The 17746-nt window shown below is 36.6% G+C and overlaps 1 protein-coding gene across 1 annotated transcript in view; it reads right to left on the bottom strand.

The window, feature by feature from the left end:
- Positions 1–17746, bottom strand: part of UBE3C (ubiquitin protein ligase E3C) — a 66308-nt gene that overhangs the window by 27083 nt on the left and 21479 nt on the right. Inside the window, exons 11-16 of the mRNA XM_021388972.1 lie at positions 12615–12701; positions 11744–11901; positions 10749–10981; positions 5354–5458; positions 4418–4505; positions 1065–1162 (exon numbers count right to left, since the gene is read on the bottom strand). Of these exons, the coding sequence (XP_021244647.1) occupies positions 1065–1162; positions 4418–4505; positions 5354–5458; positions 10749–10981; positions 11744–11901; positions 12615–12701 (769 nt within the window). The remainder of the gene's footprint in view (positions 1–1064; positions 1163–4417; positions 4506–5353; positions 5459–10748; positions 10982–11743; positions 11902–12614; positions 12702–17746) is intronic.

The following is a 17746-nucleotide window of genomic DNA, read 5'->3' as shown; positions in this document are numbered from 1 at the left end:
TGATTAAAAGGATGCTAACCTCCAAAACAAGAAGCTAAGTTTCAGTTTTTGTGATAACAGAACACAAGTTTAATGAATTCCAGAAACTTAAAATACGTACAGCTTAACAAAGCTTTAAGAGTCAGTCTAGAGGCCGTAGACAGTGACAGGATATTAACATACAGACCCCTGCTTGAAGTCACTTTCAATTGTTTTGCTGTAATCCCAGTTCAGTACTGCCATATGGTATTAAGTTTTTTGCTGGAACAACTGTTTCATAGAAGCCTGAAAAAGCAAGTCCTCTTCTACTACATCTATCATTGCCTTTTTGACAAATATTGATTTACTTTCCCTATGGAACTGTTCTTCATTCCCTTGACGGTGTCTTGTAATTAAATGTTTCCAAGATAGTTCACTGAGTATTTGTTAAGTAATTGGTACTTTTAAGAACAAAAGCAGTTAAAAATCCTATAACAATAATAGCCTTTAAAAAATACACACTACAAACAGAAATAGCTGACAGACCTAGCAATTATATATATTCAAAATCTAGAAGACACTCAAAAATGAGTCATACAGTACAATAATCTTGCAGGTTTTATACCACACTATTCTTTACATTTAGCTAGTCAGACATGAATGCAAAAAAAAACAATCGATCTCCAGGCACTGTTTTGTTAAAATGGACACCTATCAACCCATGCTGAGTAAACCCACTGCACCAGTCTCCAGTCTTGCCCCTGCAATCAGTTTGTTACAGATACACAAGCTGGCACACTGCTTACCAGAAGAGGGTGCAATCACGCAGATCAATCAGGAATGAATATGCTATTGCTCTCGTATCTTGGAATTGGTGTTCCTAATTTTAATACATTTATTATAAAGGGCAACAGAAGCAGTAAAAAGAAAATAGCTGGACTTCATATATTCAGTTGCCACATGAACAAGTATGACACATCAGACACTTCTGCAGAGAAACAATCTAGTTTCTAGCTAGCCACGTGCTCTTTTAAGCTTATTGAAAAACAAAATGAAACAAAGAATCTCAAAAACCAAAACTGAACATTAATTTAGAAGTTAGATACCTTTACTCTTTCTTCAAAAGGAACGACAAAAGGTAGCTCTGTCAGAATTGCAAGCTGTCTTTCTTCAGACACAGAAAGAGGCGCTGGTTCCAAACCCACTTAAAACAGAAATAATACTTTTAATAATCTTGGAAGCAATTTTAAACAGTTCTGACTTGTTTTTTTAATCAAGTTACTCTATTTACTTTGCATAAAAATACAGTCATTTAAATAGTTTATTTATGAAACAGTAACACAAAGCCTTACCTTTCTTTACATGTTAGGCAAACAGAAATAAAAAGCAGTACACAAAATGTATATACATATACGCAAGTTTAAGTTTCATCAGAAGAAAAGCTATGTCTTATCACTGAATTTTTAACTTTTTAATTAAGAAAAAGCACATCACAGAAGAAGGTGTACGTAATTGTGATTTTAATCACAGGAATACACAATATTCCCATCCCAATAACTAAAAAGTTTGAAGTGCTTTCAACTACAACATCCAATTTCAAACAAATCCTTTTACGCATTAAAAGAATTAAACCAAAACTAAAGAAATTGACAGAAAAGCAGCATTTGTTTTTCTGAGTTTTCTCTCCTAACAGCAAGGTTACAGTAATCACATTAAATCTTAGTCACTACAGAAATACTGAAAAGAATATAAAGAAAAAACGTAACTTGCTCAAGAAAAAACAGAGTAGAAAAGAAATCAGGAAGCCACAGCTACAGAGAGATGCAATCAGGCACGGAGCTCAAGCTGCTGTGTGGCTCCTCTGAGCCTCCCTGTACCCACCCAAGAAACTTCTCAGAAACAGCTCAACTCAGGGTGATGCACAGCAGAAGTGACAGCCCCTCGGGAAGAAGCTTGGTTGCCAAGCACATATAGATGGCTCTAAATTAACTAACTGCAGGGGAAAAAAAGAAAATGGCATTGCTCACTAACTAAATGGCATGATTAAAGGTCTACCTAGCTTCAGTTTGGGGATGGGAAGGGTTGGAAACAACTTCTCAGCTTATTTCATTTTCACGTTTAATAGATGCTTCTCTTAAAAAAAAAAAAACAACAACTCATCTTAAAGGTTACAATGAGAGTTTCAGTTTTCACCTCGGTTCCTACATCTGTGGCACTGAGCATCTTACTGCCCTCCTCAGCTGGGCTTCACTTCAGTGGTCACTGATGAGATGTTTTGTAGAGGAGTTTGTTGGGTTTTTTTTTGTTTTGTCAGGCTTTTTTGCTTGGATGGTTTTTGTTTCCTTCATTTTGGTGCTACTTCTACTCCTCAAAGCACTTTAAGTAGGGATATTATAAGCATCAAATTAACAGGACGTAACCCAGTACACCACTATACTTGATGTATACTCATTTGGGGACGGCTTCAACATTGCAAGCCTTTGGAATTTCTGATAAAATACTTATCTGTGATTACTCTCAGTTTTTTAATTAAAGTCAATGTACGCTGTCTATTAAGCTAAGGGTTAAAAGCATTTGAAATAAAAAGTGCATGTACAGCAGAGGTAAACTACTACATGACTTCGATGGTTCAATTATTCCAGTCAATTAGTCAATTTTATCTGCATTTCTCCATCACAGCTTCTTTCTTTAAAGAGAAATATGGGATGGAGTCATCAATACAGAGGGCATTTAGAACTCACGAGTCTGCCATTTAGGCAAATGAAAAAGTGCAAATAAACACGGCCATATGCGATGCAGCGGTACTTCCACGCTAATTGGCTTTATCCCATATGGAGTCAAGAGGGCTTGCACAAGTCACACGCACACTTAACATGAATGTGTGAAAACAAGCAGGTGACTGCACTGTTTTTAGCCTGATTTCTTATCAAAATGATGTTTACGTGAACAGTGTAATCTTCTCTCGACGTGTTCCCTTTCAATGCATCTTTGAACTAAACAGCTGAATTTTAAATTCAGTAGAGAAACAGAGGATTCATAAATACTCAGTTTTGCAAAAATCTGCAACTGGCTAGAGAACAGAAATTCCCTCAGTGACCAGATTACAGAAAAGCAAGGAGATTTCAGCCCTTATCAGCCCAGTATGTCAGCTCGCATGTTTGTCACCCAAATCAAGCTAACTCATGAAAGAGAGGGCACTGATGCAGTTATGGGAAGGGAGAGAAAGGAGAGAACTCAAGGTGTTGCAAGTCTGAGGGGAAAGAGGCTAGTAAGAGGCTAGCAGGTGGATGAGTACCTGGGAGTATCAAACACGGAACAGGTCTGACAGGAGGAAGCTGCATTTGAGAGATGCTAAGAGAGTACAGATATTCAGCAATTTTTGCTAAGCACTTGCTTTTAAGACTTCCTACTATCCACTGCTGACAATAGATCATTTCAAAAAGGAGAAACTAAACTGAAAGAAAAATTTTGATTCAGCATTCTGTAGAGTACTAGACCAACTAGTTGCTACCTAATAACTAGACTAACATAGTAATCAAAGAAAACTAAAATCATTGTAACTATTCAAACAAAATTTGTCATTAAAGAAGTCCTTAGGTTTCAAAGTTGGACAAATCTCTTAGCTCTGCAGAGCTCTATAGCAGTACTCAATGGCCAAGGTCTTCTGTGAATGCTTTCCTGTGTCTGGCTAAGACAGTGGCAAGAGACATCACCTTCAAAGAGAGCACAGACTCTCACAGACAAATCATTTTGCTGCTTAAAGGTCCCATTTTTAATTCATTATTAAAATCTTTGCAAGTATTTGTGATTTAATGACTATTTTACTAGAACACAGCAAGGTAAAATTCTAAAATAGTGAGGATACAAAGGCCTGAAAAGCAGAAACAGACTGTCAACATAAAGGACAACAGTGCAATTGAACTAGCCTAAGTTTCCCTTGATAGTTAAGTTGGCCCAAATCTCACATGGTTTTTTAGAAGTTTCATAAAGTTTACATATTTTGAGTGATTTGAGGGAAGAAGTCCAGAGACAACACTTACAAACTGTAATTAATACTTACAAAAAGTAAGTATTGGTACAAAAGTTTGTTATAATAAATATGTATACAATAAAAACAAAACTTTATTATTTCGTATATTTCACAAATTTATGCATTTTCTATCTTCTGCAACTGCCTTTTATACATATTCACACTTTTTATTAAACACTTATCGTTTGTTACCATTACACCTCATCAATGCCAGCAAAACCAGCAGAAGCTTGGAGGAGTTGTTACACAATAAATATTGCAAAGACATCCAAACACACACAAACAAGATTATAAATGACTGCTTTGCCCTTCGTTATTATTAAAACTTGATACAAGATATTCAGCTGAACTCTGTATAAGGTGCATTTTCTTTGCATTAGGCATGCTTATTCTGCCTTAGTAAAGAAAGTCGCACAGTCTGCATCTTACCATCCAAAGTAGACTGCAATGGTCCTATTCTTCCCATTCTTCTGACTCTCCATACATGTCTAGCAGATGGCACATAGAGCTGTGTGACCTAGTGATTAACACATTAAATTCTGATATTTAAGATTCTACACGAGTTTGAATTTTTGAGATGCAAAATCAATTCTCTCTGCTTTCAGTTGAGAATCAAGATAACATTACTGTTTAAGACTACTACTTTCTTTAAAGTGTCTGGGCACTATTTCCTATCATCTGTGAAGAACTGTCACACAGAAAAATGGAAATCTTCAACATAAGGTAAACAAACAAGCAATGATCAAAAACAAATGGAAGAGTTTGTTTACTATTGCCATGCAAAACTTCCAACTGTTAGAACACCTAACATGGTAATTTGCCTGAGATAGTACTAGCTTAAGATCCAAGCTTTCAATGATTCTAAGGAGGCACTTGCACATCCATAACAGCATTTTCTCTTGCATGCATACATACACCTTAGTCCAAGCAACACAATTTTGTTCAAAAGGTTTTAGGGAAAAAGTGATTTCTAGGTGAGGTAAGTACAGAAAATGCTACTTAATTTTACTGTATTTTGGAAGTAAATCTTGAGGTATGATTCCACTACAGAACTACTGTATTTTTATTTTGAGAAGTGCTTAAAATAATAGGAAAATAAGCTGCAAAAAAATGCTACACAATTTCCAACTCTCTGCAGTTGCAAATAGTTTTATTACAATATTGCACTGTAGCCTGATAAAGCCATTTAACATAGAAGCTTCTTATCAGATGCAAGGTTTCCATGCCACAGAGAAAAGCAGTGTTATCACACATTTTAATGGACGTTAAAACTGCAAAGCATCTATATTTCTGTTATTGTTAGGAATCAAAAATTAAACTTCAACACCAGTAATGCTCTGCAAAAAGGAGTATAATTACACTTACCTTATCTGCTTTAATGTTTTCTTGCTCTGAGAGCCAGTGATTTGGTGGACAGAAATTTCTCCTTGTATCTCTCGCTTTCAGCATTTTCACCAAGTTTGTGATGACCTATGCGTCAGAAAAACATACATTCAATATACACTCAATACTGGGAATGAAATTCTGGAAATTACAAGCTAAAACTTGAGAAAAAAAATTCAGTAATGCGTGAAATCAGTACTTTAACTTACTAAAGCCTGTGTTTATACTTACTCATATTCTGAGGTATTTAAGTAACTGTGGTTCAATAGTACGTCATCCAAAAAAACCCTAGCATATTAAAGTCTCATTTCAAATTTTAAGAGCTAGGACTTGCCATCCCTATTACTTCACACCTATAAAGTTAAATGCCACTTCAGCAAAGCATAATCAAATTATTATCAGCACTGAATTACTTCTTTAAAGAAATAACACTTAACTGGGTCATTTAACTCTGCTTTATATAACTATATGTTTTTTCACTTATTTATATAGGCTTTTAAAAACTTAAGCATATGAATAGATGCACATTTAAGAAGAGACAGATATATGCCTACTCTTTATTACATCACAATCCAAATCCAAGATTCTAAAAAATCTGGCTGACAGGTAAGTTTTCTTTGTCCATGGGAAAGAAGCCCCTCAAACTTCTGTGCATCATTTTTCAATGACAATGATCCACAGAAGAATGGAACTTTTGCTTACCATCTCAAGATAACAAAGGTCACCTACCACACCACACTAGACAAATCTTAGGGATCAATCAGTAACAGTGGGTATGTCTGCTTACAGTTAATGAACTTAATTAACTAGCCAGTAGAAGATCACATGATGTGCTCCTGTAGCAATAGGAAAGATCAACATGATAGAAAAGGCGTTACAAAAGAGGTCGAAGTATTGGCAACTTCGTAGCAAGGTGCTACAAAGAAAGGTAAGTAGACTGCTCACCCGTATCACAAGAGTCTGGGTTTGCAGGAAAAGGCCTTCACCAAGGAGGGATCTCCAGAAAGAGATCCTTCCTCAGTGGCAGTCAACCCTTAAATGAGGCCTAAGAGGGGTGGAGCCTGGCTTAGTTCACCTGGGAGCACAGGTGAACTGCCTTCACCTGTGCTCCCAGGGCTGACTGGGTCTTTTCTCCAGGTGCTCAATCAGTGGTTCAGGCTGTGACACAGCAGTTCCCACACAGCTCCTTAATGGCCAAACTCAACAGAAGTCAACATCAGCTTCAGAAAGAACAGAAGGAGAAGGCAAAAGCATTAAACAGGCACCAGAAGTCACATGTCTAAAGTACATGAAAGATTTGACTAGCTTTCGTTGCTGTACTAAAGCATTTTCAGCTGAAGCCTCAGAGCAGTCATAAGCATCTGCCAATTATATCACCTCACTGAAGTGATTATCCATGTGGAAAAACAAATGCTGGTATTTTTAAAAGCTCTACATCTGAAAAGAAAAAAAATACTGCAGGCTCCTTTTATTGTTGTCAAAGCTAGCCAGAAAAAAAAAAAAAAAGGTATCTTGAAGAATCTATCACTTATCAAATAAACTGTACCCTCAAAGACCCTATCTCTATTAAAATAGCCCCTAGTGTGACTAGCACAGTTATTTCTATTTTTAGGTAAACTCTACCCTAAGATTCTTAAGAGATCCAATTTAACAGATTCATAAAGTAAACACGCTCCTGAGAAGGGCCCAGCCCAAGCATGCCTGAGAGCAGACTACAAATTGACAACTTCAGAAAAAAAAAATCATAGTCAATATTCTTCTACAGTCAGGGTAAGAAGCCTAAAAAGCACCTACAGTCTTGGAAATACACACGCATGGTGGTTGGTTCCAATCTCCATTTCATATGCACATATGTATCATATTATCATGATGTTATTTACAAACTAAAGTGTGTTAAGTAGAAGCCCTTTAGCATGTTAAGTCAGTAAGCCCAACAGAAAGTACAAGCATTTTCCTGGGAGCCATCTGGTAGAGAGCTTTAACAAACTTTTGCTTATCAGCTAAACTACAGTACATGATGATGTTATACCCTCGTGCCACTCAACCACGAGCCAAGGCACGTTACTTTAAACCACTATGTTTAATTCATTTTTTAATTCACAAGGAGCTCAAATGATGAAAGGTAAATTTGTCATTAAAACCACACAGTCAGAAAATGAGAAAACAACAGAAAATTCATTCATGCACATCTGCATGAAAAATTTGGGGGGCTGGAAAAAGTGTTTGTCATGGTCACTGGGGTGTCTCTGCAATTTCAGTATTTTTTTTGGCAGTTCCCTCCAATCCAGAAAAGAAAAGTACCGAGGTAACAACTACTCCATCACAAGCACTGGCATACTTGCTTGTATGCCTTCTCCCCAAAGTAGCTTCAATATACGTGCAAGACAGAATCAACTTCAACCAACATTACATAAAATTAAGTGGAATCAATACAATTTTAACTTAGTAGCTTCGAAGAAGTTACTGCTGCTGTGATAAACCCGCATCTGTTTTAACTTAGAACTACAGCACTTAAGAAAAACATACAGCTCTTCTGAAGCAATCTTGCTAAAAGACAGCGTTAATAGGCAGGTGTCAAAGAGGGACATAGAGTTTAATGGGCCTTCTAAAGGAATCTGTGTGGAGATACTATACAAAAGACCTTTTAAGATCCAGCTCCTCTTGAATAAAAGAACAAAAGAATGCCATTAAGGGAGCTGTCTGATTACACAGGAATTTTCATCACCTTGCCCTTATAAAATTCAATGCAGGTGAGATGAGTCACTGAGGCTGTGGTCCCATTACCACTATACTTTGGGAGAAAAAAAGCAGAAGAAATTTTCCACGTGAAGACCATGCTAATAAAGTGTTTTTACAAGCAGTTAAAGACGACCTAAAGGAAGCTGAATCAAATTAGCTGAGACTGGAGTTCCTTCTACAGAAGGAATGGGTTACTGAGAAAGCTGGCAATCTATACTTGAGACTTGTTTGTAAAATTTTAAATGTTTTTTAGGGAAAGGAAAGGCCCACTTCAATTAACAGTAATTAACATTTCTTTCCAAAAAAGCTGCAGGTGTGAGTAACCCTCAAAGTTGTAATTCACAAAAAAGAGCAACTTAAGTTCTGAGTACATGAAAACAAGTTTTATTAAGGAATAACTGAATGCTTTGAATTAATCCTATGAAATTATGCCCTTCTACAGAATTTGTAGCAGTTGACTACAAGTCATATTACAGCAAGCCAAAAAAGGGTGATTCTGCTTAATAAAGACATTTTCACATGTAAATCCTTCCAAAAACTTCCAATTTGCCAGCCAGTAAGTATATTTTACTGTCAGCAGTCACTGTTTTCAGGTTTACCATTGCCTTGCTGCTGGAATGCATTTCACATCAGATATCAGTGGCATGGAAAACTTGTAAGGAAAGTGTGAGAAATTAGAAGGAACGTTAGGGAAGCAGTGGATGATAGGGAAGCAATATACCTTTGTCTGCAGGCACCTTGCAAAAGCTTCACAGAGGAAAAATCTCTCATATTTGACACAGTGTAAATTAAAGAAAAATAATTTCTACTTCAGCACCTTACATTTATAAACTACTTCAGTTTTGTTTTAAGGTGCTTTTTTTTTTTTTTTTTGGAAGAAGATATTGCTGCCTGCTCACCGGCAAGAACATACTTGGAAGTTGCCCTCAGGAAAGATTTAATGCTTCTTAATGGAGTGAGCTTCAGTTGTATTGAGCTTTTATTTGTAATACATTTCTGGAGAAGTAAGCAAGCAAAGCTTTGTTACTAGCTACATTTCTGGGTAAAACCAGAGCCTTCAAGATGCTCTCAAGATTTATACTGGTAAATCAGCTAATGGAAGACAATTCTGGCCCCTGAAAATATGAACAGTACACCAACTTGATACAAGTTGAATACCCGCCTGCCAAAGTGAAACAGAGTAACTTAGAATTCTACAACTTGCTGGATGAAAGTGCAATATGATCAAATTCACTGGAAATTTAAGAAGCGAACAAAAGGAGTAAATAAGACAAACTAAGGAGAACAAACAGAAGATGGCATGTAATAAATTGCTAACAGAAACATTCCTAATATGCTGTTCTCGTTAGAGAAATAGACTACTGGGGTTTTCACTTGTGACCTTTAAATTGAAAGTTTATTTGGCAATTTAAAGACAAGTAATTAAATTAAATCGTGCAAACATATATTAGATCAATCTGTGCAAATTACAGATTCAGCGGTGCATTAGGACTGTATTCAGTGCAATCAAAACATTATCAGTTACTCTCACTGCTATTAACGCTTATGCTCATAAGTGAAATGTGTTGTAAAATCAGACAGAATAGGCTGGATAGAGGCTATCTTAAGACTTGTAGAATGAATAAGCATTCCTTAATTAGCCCATCAGGTTAAGTGCAAGCCTTAATGGGCCTTTCCTAAAGTCTAGCATGACATCTTTCTCCAAACATGGCCAAGAAGAAAGTTCCATTAGCAATATTAATACAAGCTTAGTTGATCATTTTCATTCAATTAACTTCTTTCAATTAAATAGATAGCTTGACAAAAGCAGTGATAAAAGACCTGGAGGGACAGCTGATGACTCGAACTGAACATTAGTGTGCGAGAGGTCACCAGTATTAAACGGACTGTAAATCTACCATTCAATTTGGAAAATGCATTTCTTCTGCTCCCACTTCTTTAATGAGCAATTTTAGCTGACTAGATATGTTTGCTGCAGAATTTTCATGACAAGTCAAGCACTCCATTTTTTCAGTAACAGTTATATTAGGTTTTTTCCCTGCCAACATTTTCAGTTTCTCTTACATCTTAGGATGCCATGGATAAAACTAACAGAAATATATTGGTAGATAGCCAAAACTGATGTACATTAAATTTAGATTTGCTAAGCCAAATTCACCATCTCATTAGTATTCCAGCAAGCCCAAAAGGAGTACCACCATCACTTCTTGGTAGAGCACTAACAAACCAGTGAAGCCTAGTACCGATTTAGTGAAGTCTTCAATAAAGAAGTACCTGAGTCATCACATGACTCAATTAAAATCACACACCTATGTAACGCTACAATCACATATTAAGTATCCTGCTGAACAGCATTCCAAGATAAAATGTCTATTCTATGCAGTAACTTTTTTCTGTTGTTTTATGAACATGATAAGAAGGAAAATTAAATTAAGACCTGTGAAAATATTACAGTTATCAGAATTTAATTACTCGAGGTTCAGCACATAGTCCAAAAATCAATCTTCCTGAGTCCATACTCCTGAAAACTGTAAAAAAATATATATAACTAGTAAAAATGAAATGTATCCAGTCTCATTTATTCAGCCTAAGCCCGAAAACATCATTTTAATTTCTTCTGAAAACTGACACAACTTACCTTGAATAACTGAATCCATCTTTTTTGTTCAGTCTGTATACATTGCTGCATCTCCGTATTTTTTGTTACCCCAACACTTCTAAATGCTGCAATATATTCCTCACGAACCTCCGGTTTTGTTTCTGGATAAGCCAACTTTATGATTCCTAAGCACGCATCTCGAAGGCAGCGTGATAATATTACAAGCTCTTCTAGTGTAAAAGGCATCATTGATGATTGTCTTTGACCTACAACTACACAAACCACAAGTTTAAGTTTCTTTCAACGTTTTCTTTTTCATTTAAAAAAAAAACTGATTTCATTGGAACTCTAGTCTTCACATACAATCTAATATCGATGGAAAACATCACACAAAAAGAGAATGAGTATACATTTATAAAAAGCAATCAGACCTTATAATTGTTTACAGACACAATTAGAATATTCTCTTACTCTCTTTGACGACTCCTGTTACGTTAAAAGCTTGAATTAGGTCCACAGATTCAGTCTAGATCTTCAATCTCTTCATTAGTTCATTGCAAATTACCATGATTAAAAACTTGCATAATGGACCCTGTAAAACTATGGTTCCCATGGTGCAGACCATCATTTTTTTTCCCCCTAAATGCAATCACCATGAAAGAACCAGATGACAGCTGATTGCTCAGGGGACAATCAGCAAGTCAGTCCAGGCAAGCCTTCCCACAGATGTCGGCAAATCATTGCCCAGGGAATCCTAAAGCTGTAAATTCCAGATGCTAAGCGGTTTGCAGCAAATTGATATGGCAGCAGGACATTTGTTCTAGAATTGCCATGTTATGAGCGTGTGGTGAATCTCCATTCTTTATATGAAAAGTAGAAGGTGGTTAATATTCGTGCTTCTTAGCAAAGGATCACCCAGAAGCAACTGAATTGCATGGATTTGGTCCTCAAAGTCTGATAGTTCAACATTTTAAGTAGCCTTACACAAACCCATTTTGTAAAGCACTGTTCTCTAGTATACTTCAAACTCTCACCTTCTATAGGATCCCCGAAGAATTCATTATCGTGAATAGAAATAAGTGAGTGACTAAACAAAGAACTAAAAAGGTAGAAGAGAGGGATAATTCGACTAGAGTCTTCTAAAGACATTGGAGAGCCTCTTGAAATCACTTGAAGGAGTGGTACCATAGACCTGAAAATACAATATTCAAAATTAAGATACTGTTAATTAAATAATTGAAAAAAATATTAACTTTAGCATTCCAGTAAAAATATTAAATAGCATTCCCTGTAACAAAATAGAGGCTGCTGCCTCAGTTTAATAACTACTATGTACTGTTCTTGCGAAATAAAGTTGTTCTAAGTTCTTGTCACTACACTATCTCAATGTCTCAAAACACATCAACTCCGGCGTCAGCTCAGACTGCAGGTACTTCCTGATTTAGAACAGAAACAAAGCAAAAAAAGATTAAGCAATCTGCATCTTTGCATAGAGAAAACCTGCAGGCTCAATGCCTCAGTTCCGAGGAACACGTTTCTTGCATCGTCAGTTTCTGGACTAGTCAAAGTATATGAGATAAAACTGACGTACCTGGGAGGATGTACTGGGAACTTCAGTATTTATTGTATTAGTGCTAGTTAGCACTCTAAAATCTACAAAGCATCTGCCTTATTATAATACAGATTTACTTTTTTCTTACAACTGTTTAATTCCCAAGTCTTATGAAGTCATAGCACCACTAATGTCAGTGAAGTAGGAACTACACAAATTCTGTGAAACCTTACAGTTTCGTTTTCAACCATCTTCCACGAGCACTGTCATGCCACAACCTGTCTTGTTCTCTTTTTAACTAGATATACTCTATTCTAACAGAAACTCGGTTTCAGAAGTGGTGTAATACATACCCTGTAATCATTCGTGTAGTCATTGAAGATATCAAATACCAAAGATGCCTCAGGAATCTGGCATTAAAGGCTAAACTATAAAGGAGCCTGAAAGAGGAAGTTCAAATAATTAATGTCTGCCGATATTGCATATTTACAACACACAATGCTTCGTGCAGAACTTTACTGTCAAGCGTTCCTCAAACATAAACAGTTCAAGTATACTTTTTCAAGATGGGGTTTTTATTCTAATCAAATCTGCTGAAAGCCCCAAAGCTGTATATCAAGCATATAAATCCCTGTATCTAATGCAGCTTCTGTTAACACAGCAACAAACCACGTGACATAGACCCAAATTCGCAGTATTCCACAAAATGAAACACACATTAAATGAACACCACGTACCTGTTATGTTTTGGGAATTTTTAAAATTGAATATAACGAACCACATTAACTCGTGAAGAGGTCACTTCTGTGGTTCATCTGACACAAACAGAAATTTTTCACTGCAAGTAGATTCTAATACCTTAAAATTGATACCAGTAGCAACAGTAGTTATACCCACGTGAAAATAAGTGTGTGTGTTCACAAATCAGCTACGTACAGGACTGACTTTGCCATACTAATTCAGACATGATTTGGATTGATAAACTTTTTATAGAAATGAGAAATAAAGAGCTTCCTGGTACTAAAGTAGTCTATAAGTCTATTCTTTTCCTCTGCAGGAAAGAAAAAGACTGGTAACAAACATGATTTGAAACAATTCATGTATTCTAGAAGTGAAAAAAAAAAATCAGGACTGACTAAGCTATCATTTACTGATATTGAAGAGCTACATTCAGTTTGCTACTGTCCAAGGTATCCTAATCACTATTAGTCTAAAGACAGTAAAATAGACACTCGGGTCCACATTGCCTCAGAGGTCAACAGTCTCAGAACACTGACATTTCTCACGACCATACACACAGGAGGTAGGAAGCTGGGAAATGGAGCAGGGAAGACAGACAAGAAGGGCTGTCTGAGAAACCAGTATTTATTACAGACCACATGGATCAATTAAAATTCGCCAGACGGCAGAAGGGAAAGGAGGCACACATTTAATTAAGGAAAAAATAAAATATTCAGTAAACTCTTAAGAACATTTGAAAAGCATCTAAGCAACAATTCCTTTCAAGCCAGGAAAACAAAATCCCTAGCATACCCACACACAAATATTGCATAAAGTCGTAGGCGTCCAGGTCCCAGCTTACAGACTGCTTAAGACCCATGGGCTGTTTTTTCGCTGCCTACTCTAAAGCACAGCCTCTCTCACAAACCAAGTCCCTTCTTCAGGCTCTCACTCGACATGCAGCCACCAAGTCAGCTGTGCTAGGATACAGCAGCACAGGGAAGGGCAGCGCTCCTCACCACACAGAAAGGTACTGTGAGCCTGGCACAGAACGGGGGGCACAAAGGAGAAATGAAAGACAAGGAATAAAGTTTACAGCACTTCTTTGCATCACTCCCTTCATTTCAAAAAGCACAGATTTTAAATCTCTGTAATGTAAGTAATATAATAAAAGGAATTGGGAGCCTCACTTACATCGTGGAAGTTCTGTGATGATGAACGCTACTGAACTTGAGTCAAATTTTAAACGACTAAAGTTAATTAAACATACGCTTTTACCGTAAAATTAAGTTCTATTCCAAGCGCACAGATTTTTTTCTTATATTATTATTTTTTTAAATTAACCTGAATTTGATCCGAGGGAATTTTATTTTCTTCGAGATTTGCATTATTTTGACAATTGGGTAGAAATTGCACATGACGTAAGGAAGGGTTTGTTATGTCAAAATAATTTAGAAAAATAGAGATATACATTTTAATGTTTAAATATCTGAATGATAGCTTAGATGTCTTGGTTACTGAGATGAGAAATCTCTTCACTGACCTTCAGTTTTCAGCCTCCTATGGAAAGAAGAAGTAATTTGGCACAGTGCCATTAAGTCTCAGAGGGCTTCCAAGTAAAAACTTGTTAATTTTACAATGATCCCTGGAAATTATCTAATAGGTTTAGCAGAAATGAACAAACATTATGGACACTGAACCTGTAATAATGTAATTCATTTTTTCATTCTAGCAACATTCAGCAATAATTAAGGGAAAAAAGGACAAACCTTAAGAGCTTATAACAATAACCTCTGTCTAAGTTTTACCCATTTTTATTCTGTATTGGTGATCCAGGCAGCCAAGCATAGCAGCTGCCGCATTTTATGGCCCAATTCCAGAAAGGCTGAGTGTATTCAACTTTCGTGTTTCCCCTTCCTGAAAATCAGGTTAAATACACCATGTATAGTTGGTACTAGATGTTATCATACAGCCTATTTTGTCAACGCAAAATACTTACTAAATACAAAACGGATGAATTCATCAATTCTAACACTCTCACAGTTACCAGAAAATAAATACAGAACTACAAACTGAACATACGAGACTGAATTCATCAGTCTGTTAAAAAGAAATATCGTAACTTTCACCTGAAGCATTAATGATTGCCAAAGGAGCAACAGCAGGAACAACAACCCCCCACCTTCCTGCTCTAAACACAGAATTTTGCTTCCAAAGTCAAAGGTAGCAATTTTAGGAAAATGAACAATAAAAATGGAAGCATGCCACTGAGGAGCCATATCTTTGCAAAGGTTGGAGAAATCATCTATGCTGAAGAAAATAAAAATATTTTTTTAATAGTTTCAATGTTTTTGACTTCAAATTGAGAAAACGTGAAAAAAAAAGCCTAAAATGTTACAATGTAAAGAGTACGAATATGCAGAATTAAATAAGTCAAAATCTACCGCACTTCACTGACTTTGGTCAGATAAAAGACAAACGCGCTTGTGCTACTTATCAGCATTTCCAAATAAAACCGCGTGAGGATGACACAACATAAAGTAGCAGTGGAAGAGAAACTGCAGAAAATTAGAGATGGTTTAGTGGGAAATATTGGTGATAGGTGGACAGTTGGACCGGATGATCTTCGAGGCCATTTCCAACCTTGATGATTGTACGATTCTACACTTTACACATCCTGAATACAAAGCATTTTTAGTCTGTGAAGTCTGTCAATGAGTTAAAGTTCATTTAAAGCTTGACTGTCCATACAATCTCAAAACCACACATGACCACTCGAGATGAAAAAGATCAAAGAACATTGCTCTTTTACACTCTAACTCGGGAGTTCATTTTCCATCGTTTGTACTATTCAAAAAACAAATGAAGCAGCTAAAGCTTAAATTCTGACTTTTTACCCCCTCCCATCTTCTTGCACTGAATTTTCTTGAGAAATCTTACGGCATGTAACCAATTCCTATATTATGAGATCATTGAATGTGGTTTTATATAATGGATTCACTAATAGATTTTTCTCGTAAGCTTTAATATTCAGATTTATCACTATAGTTTGGGTGAATAACCATTTTTCAACTAACAAAAAAGATGAGCTCCTCTCAAGCAGCAAAATGAAGACTGTCAGCTCAGGCTATGACGGAGTTGAATTCACTCCACAGCTTTCTGTGAAATATCTGTTTTAAACATGCTAAATTAAATTACCCGCTCCCCAAAGTACTAACATAATGGCCATTTACTTAGAACCTTGTTTCTCTCTGTAGGCATCTAATTGTTCACAAAGGCCACATGATTTATGTCTACTTGCCAGAAAGGTATTTTTGGGCACCTCTGGTTTAAAAAAAAAAAGCGTCAAATTCCTCCTGCGCAATGGGACAGATTAAATGACCCATTAAGCTTAATTTAGCTGAGGCACCACTACGAGTTAATTAGTTAAAGGCAAGATTTTCAGTCTAGGCCATAAATTGGGCCCAGTTTCCCACTGAGACCATTTAAGTTAATGAAGAGAATACAACAGGACGAGGGGAGCTCGTGCGCCTGATAAAGGTCACTGCAACGGGGGCAGGGGGGTTGGCACCGCACAACTGCAAGGTGGCACAGGGAAGGGAAAGCAGCAAAGCAGCCTCACCATGCACTGCATCACTCTAAGTTGCTTGATGCCCCTGTCTCTTTGTACTGGACAAAAAAACAACGGAAGATGAAACTTAAAAACTGTAAAAACTTGAAACACAGTGATTCTAGTTTCAGAAAAACACAAATATAAGAACGTTCCCTAATGAAGTGCTGTAGTAGACTTATGTACAGCCTGAGCATCTTCACTCAGCACATCCATGAGGACAGGTTGCTCCTATTACACCCTAAGTCTGTTTTCCAATTAATACTCACCCACGGGGTAAGATTAGCAGTGTTACATAAGTAAAACAATGTCAGTGTACAGAACAGTTCAACCAAGCCAGCAATTACCCTGGCCCACCAACCAGACCGCTGATAACCACTGATGTACCAATGCCTATTTGATATTAAACTGTACTGATAACCCGAGGTCTATGGTATTAATTTAATTAACAAATTAAATTAATAAATTGAATCGTCTCCCTAAATATTCCACAGAATTGGAATTTGCTAGGGAAGTATAGCTTTAATGAACAAAAGTCTTGCACATCTCCTCATAATGGTAACGAGGGCTATACTGACTCATGGGTTTGTTGTTTTTGTTTGTTTTTTTTTTGCGTTGTGGGATTCCTTTTTAATTGAATTTGCTTGCATCTTTCCAGAACATAGTCAGAACTTAACGTAACTAATGTAACTGATACAATCCTGGGCCTTTTAAGCAAAAAATATCTACACTGTAGATGTTCTCTGATACACTAGAATACGCAAAATAATATTAAGGGTGGGGAGGAAAACAAAGTCTGACAGTCCAACTCAAAATCCACCGCTGTCTCAGAGTATCAGAACGGAACTTGAAAGGCTTGCTCCTTCTGGTCTGAAGTACACTCCACTTCGGGCTATTGTTATATCCAAATCCAAAGAAGCTACTAAGCTAATGCAGTGACAGTAATGTTCCCAGCAGCATATATCACCATCATCAGTCAAATCACCCCAATGTACCGAGGGGCCACAACCAGAAAAAGCAATCAGCTTTAATGGAAAAACTCTGAATTTTTCATCTTTCTTTTCAAGATGGAAAGGATAGTCAAAACTATTTAAAAATATACAGATTTGTTGTTTCTTCTTTTCCAAAGTCTGTGTCAATCTTAGCATAATTTTC

The sequence above is a fragment of the Numida meleagris genome, chromosome 2, assembly GCF_002078875.1.
Source record: "Numida meleagris isolate 19003 breed g44 Domestic line chromosome 2, NumMel1.0, whole genome shotgun sequence".
NCBI lineage: Eukaryota > Metazoa > Chordata > Aves > Galliformes > Numididae > Numida > Numida meleagris.
Note: the sequence above shows the minus strand (reverse complement) of the source record. Positions and strands in the feature narration are given on the sequence as shown.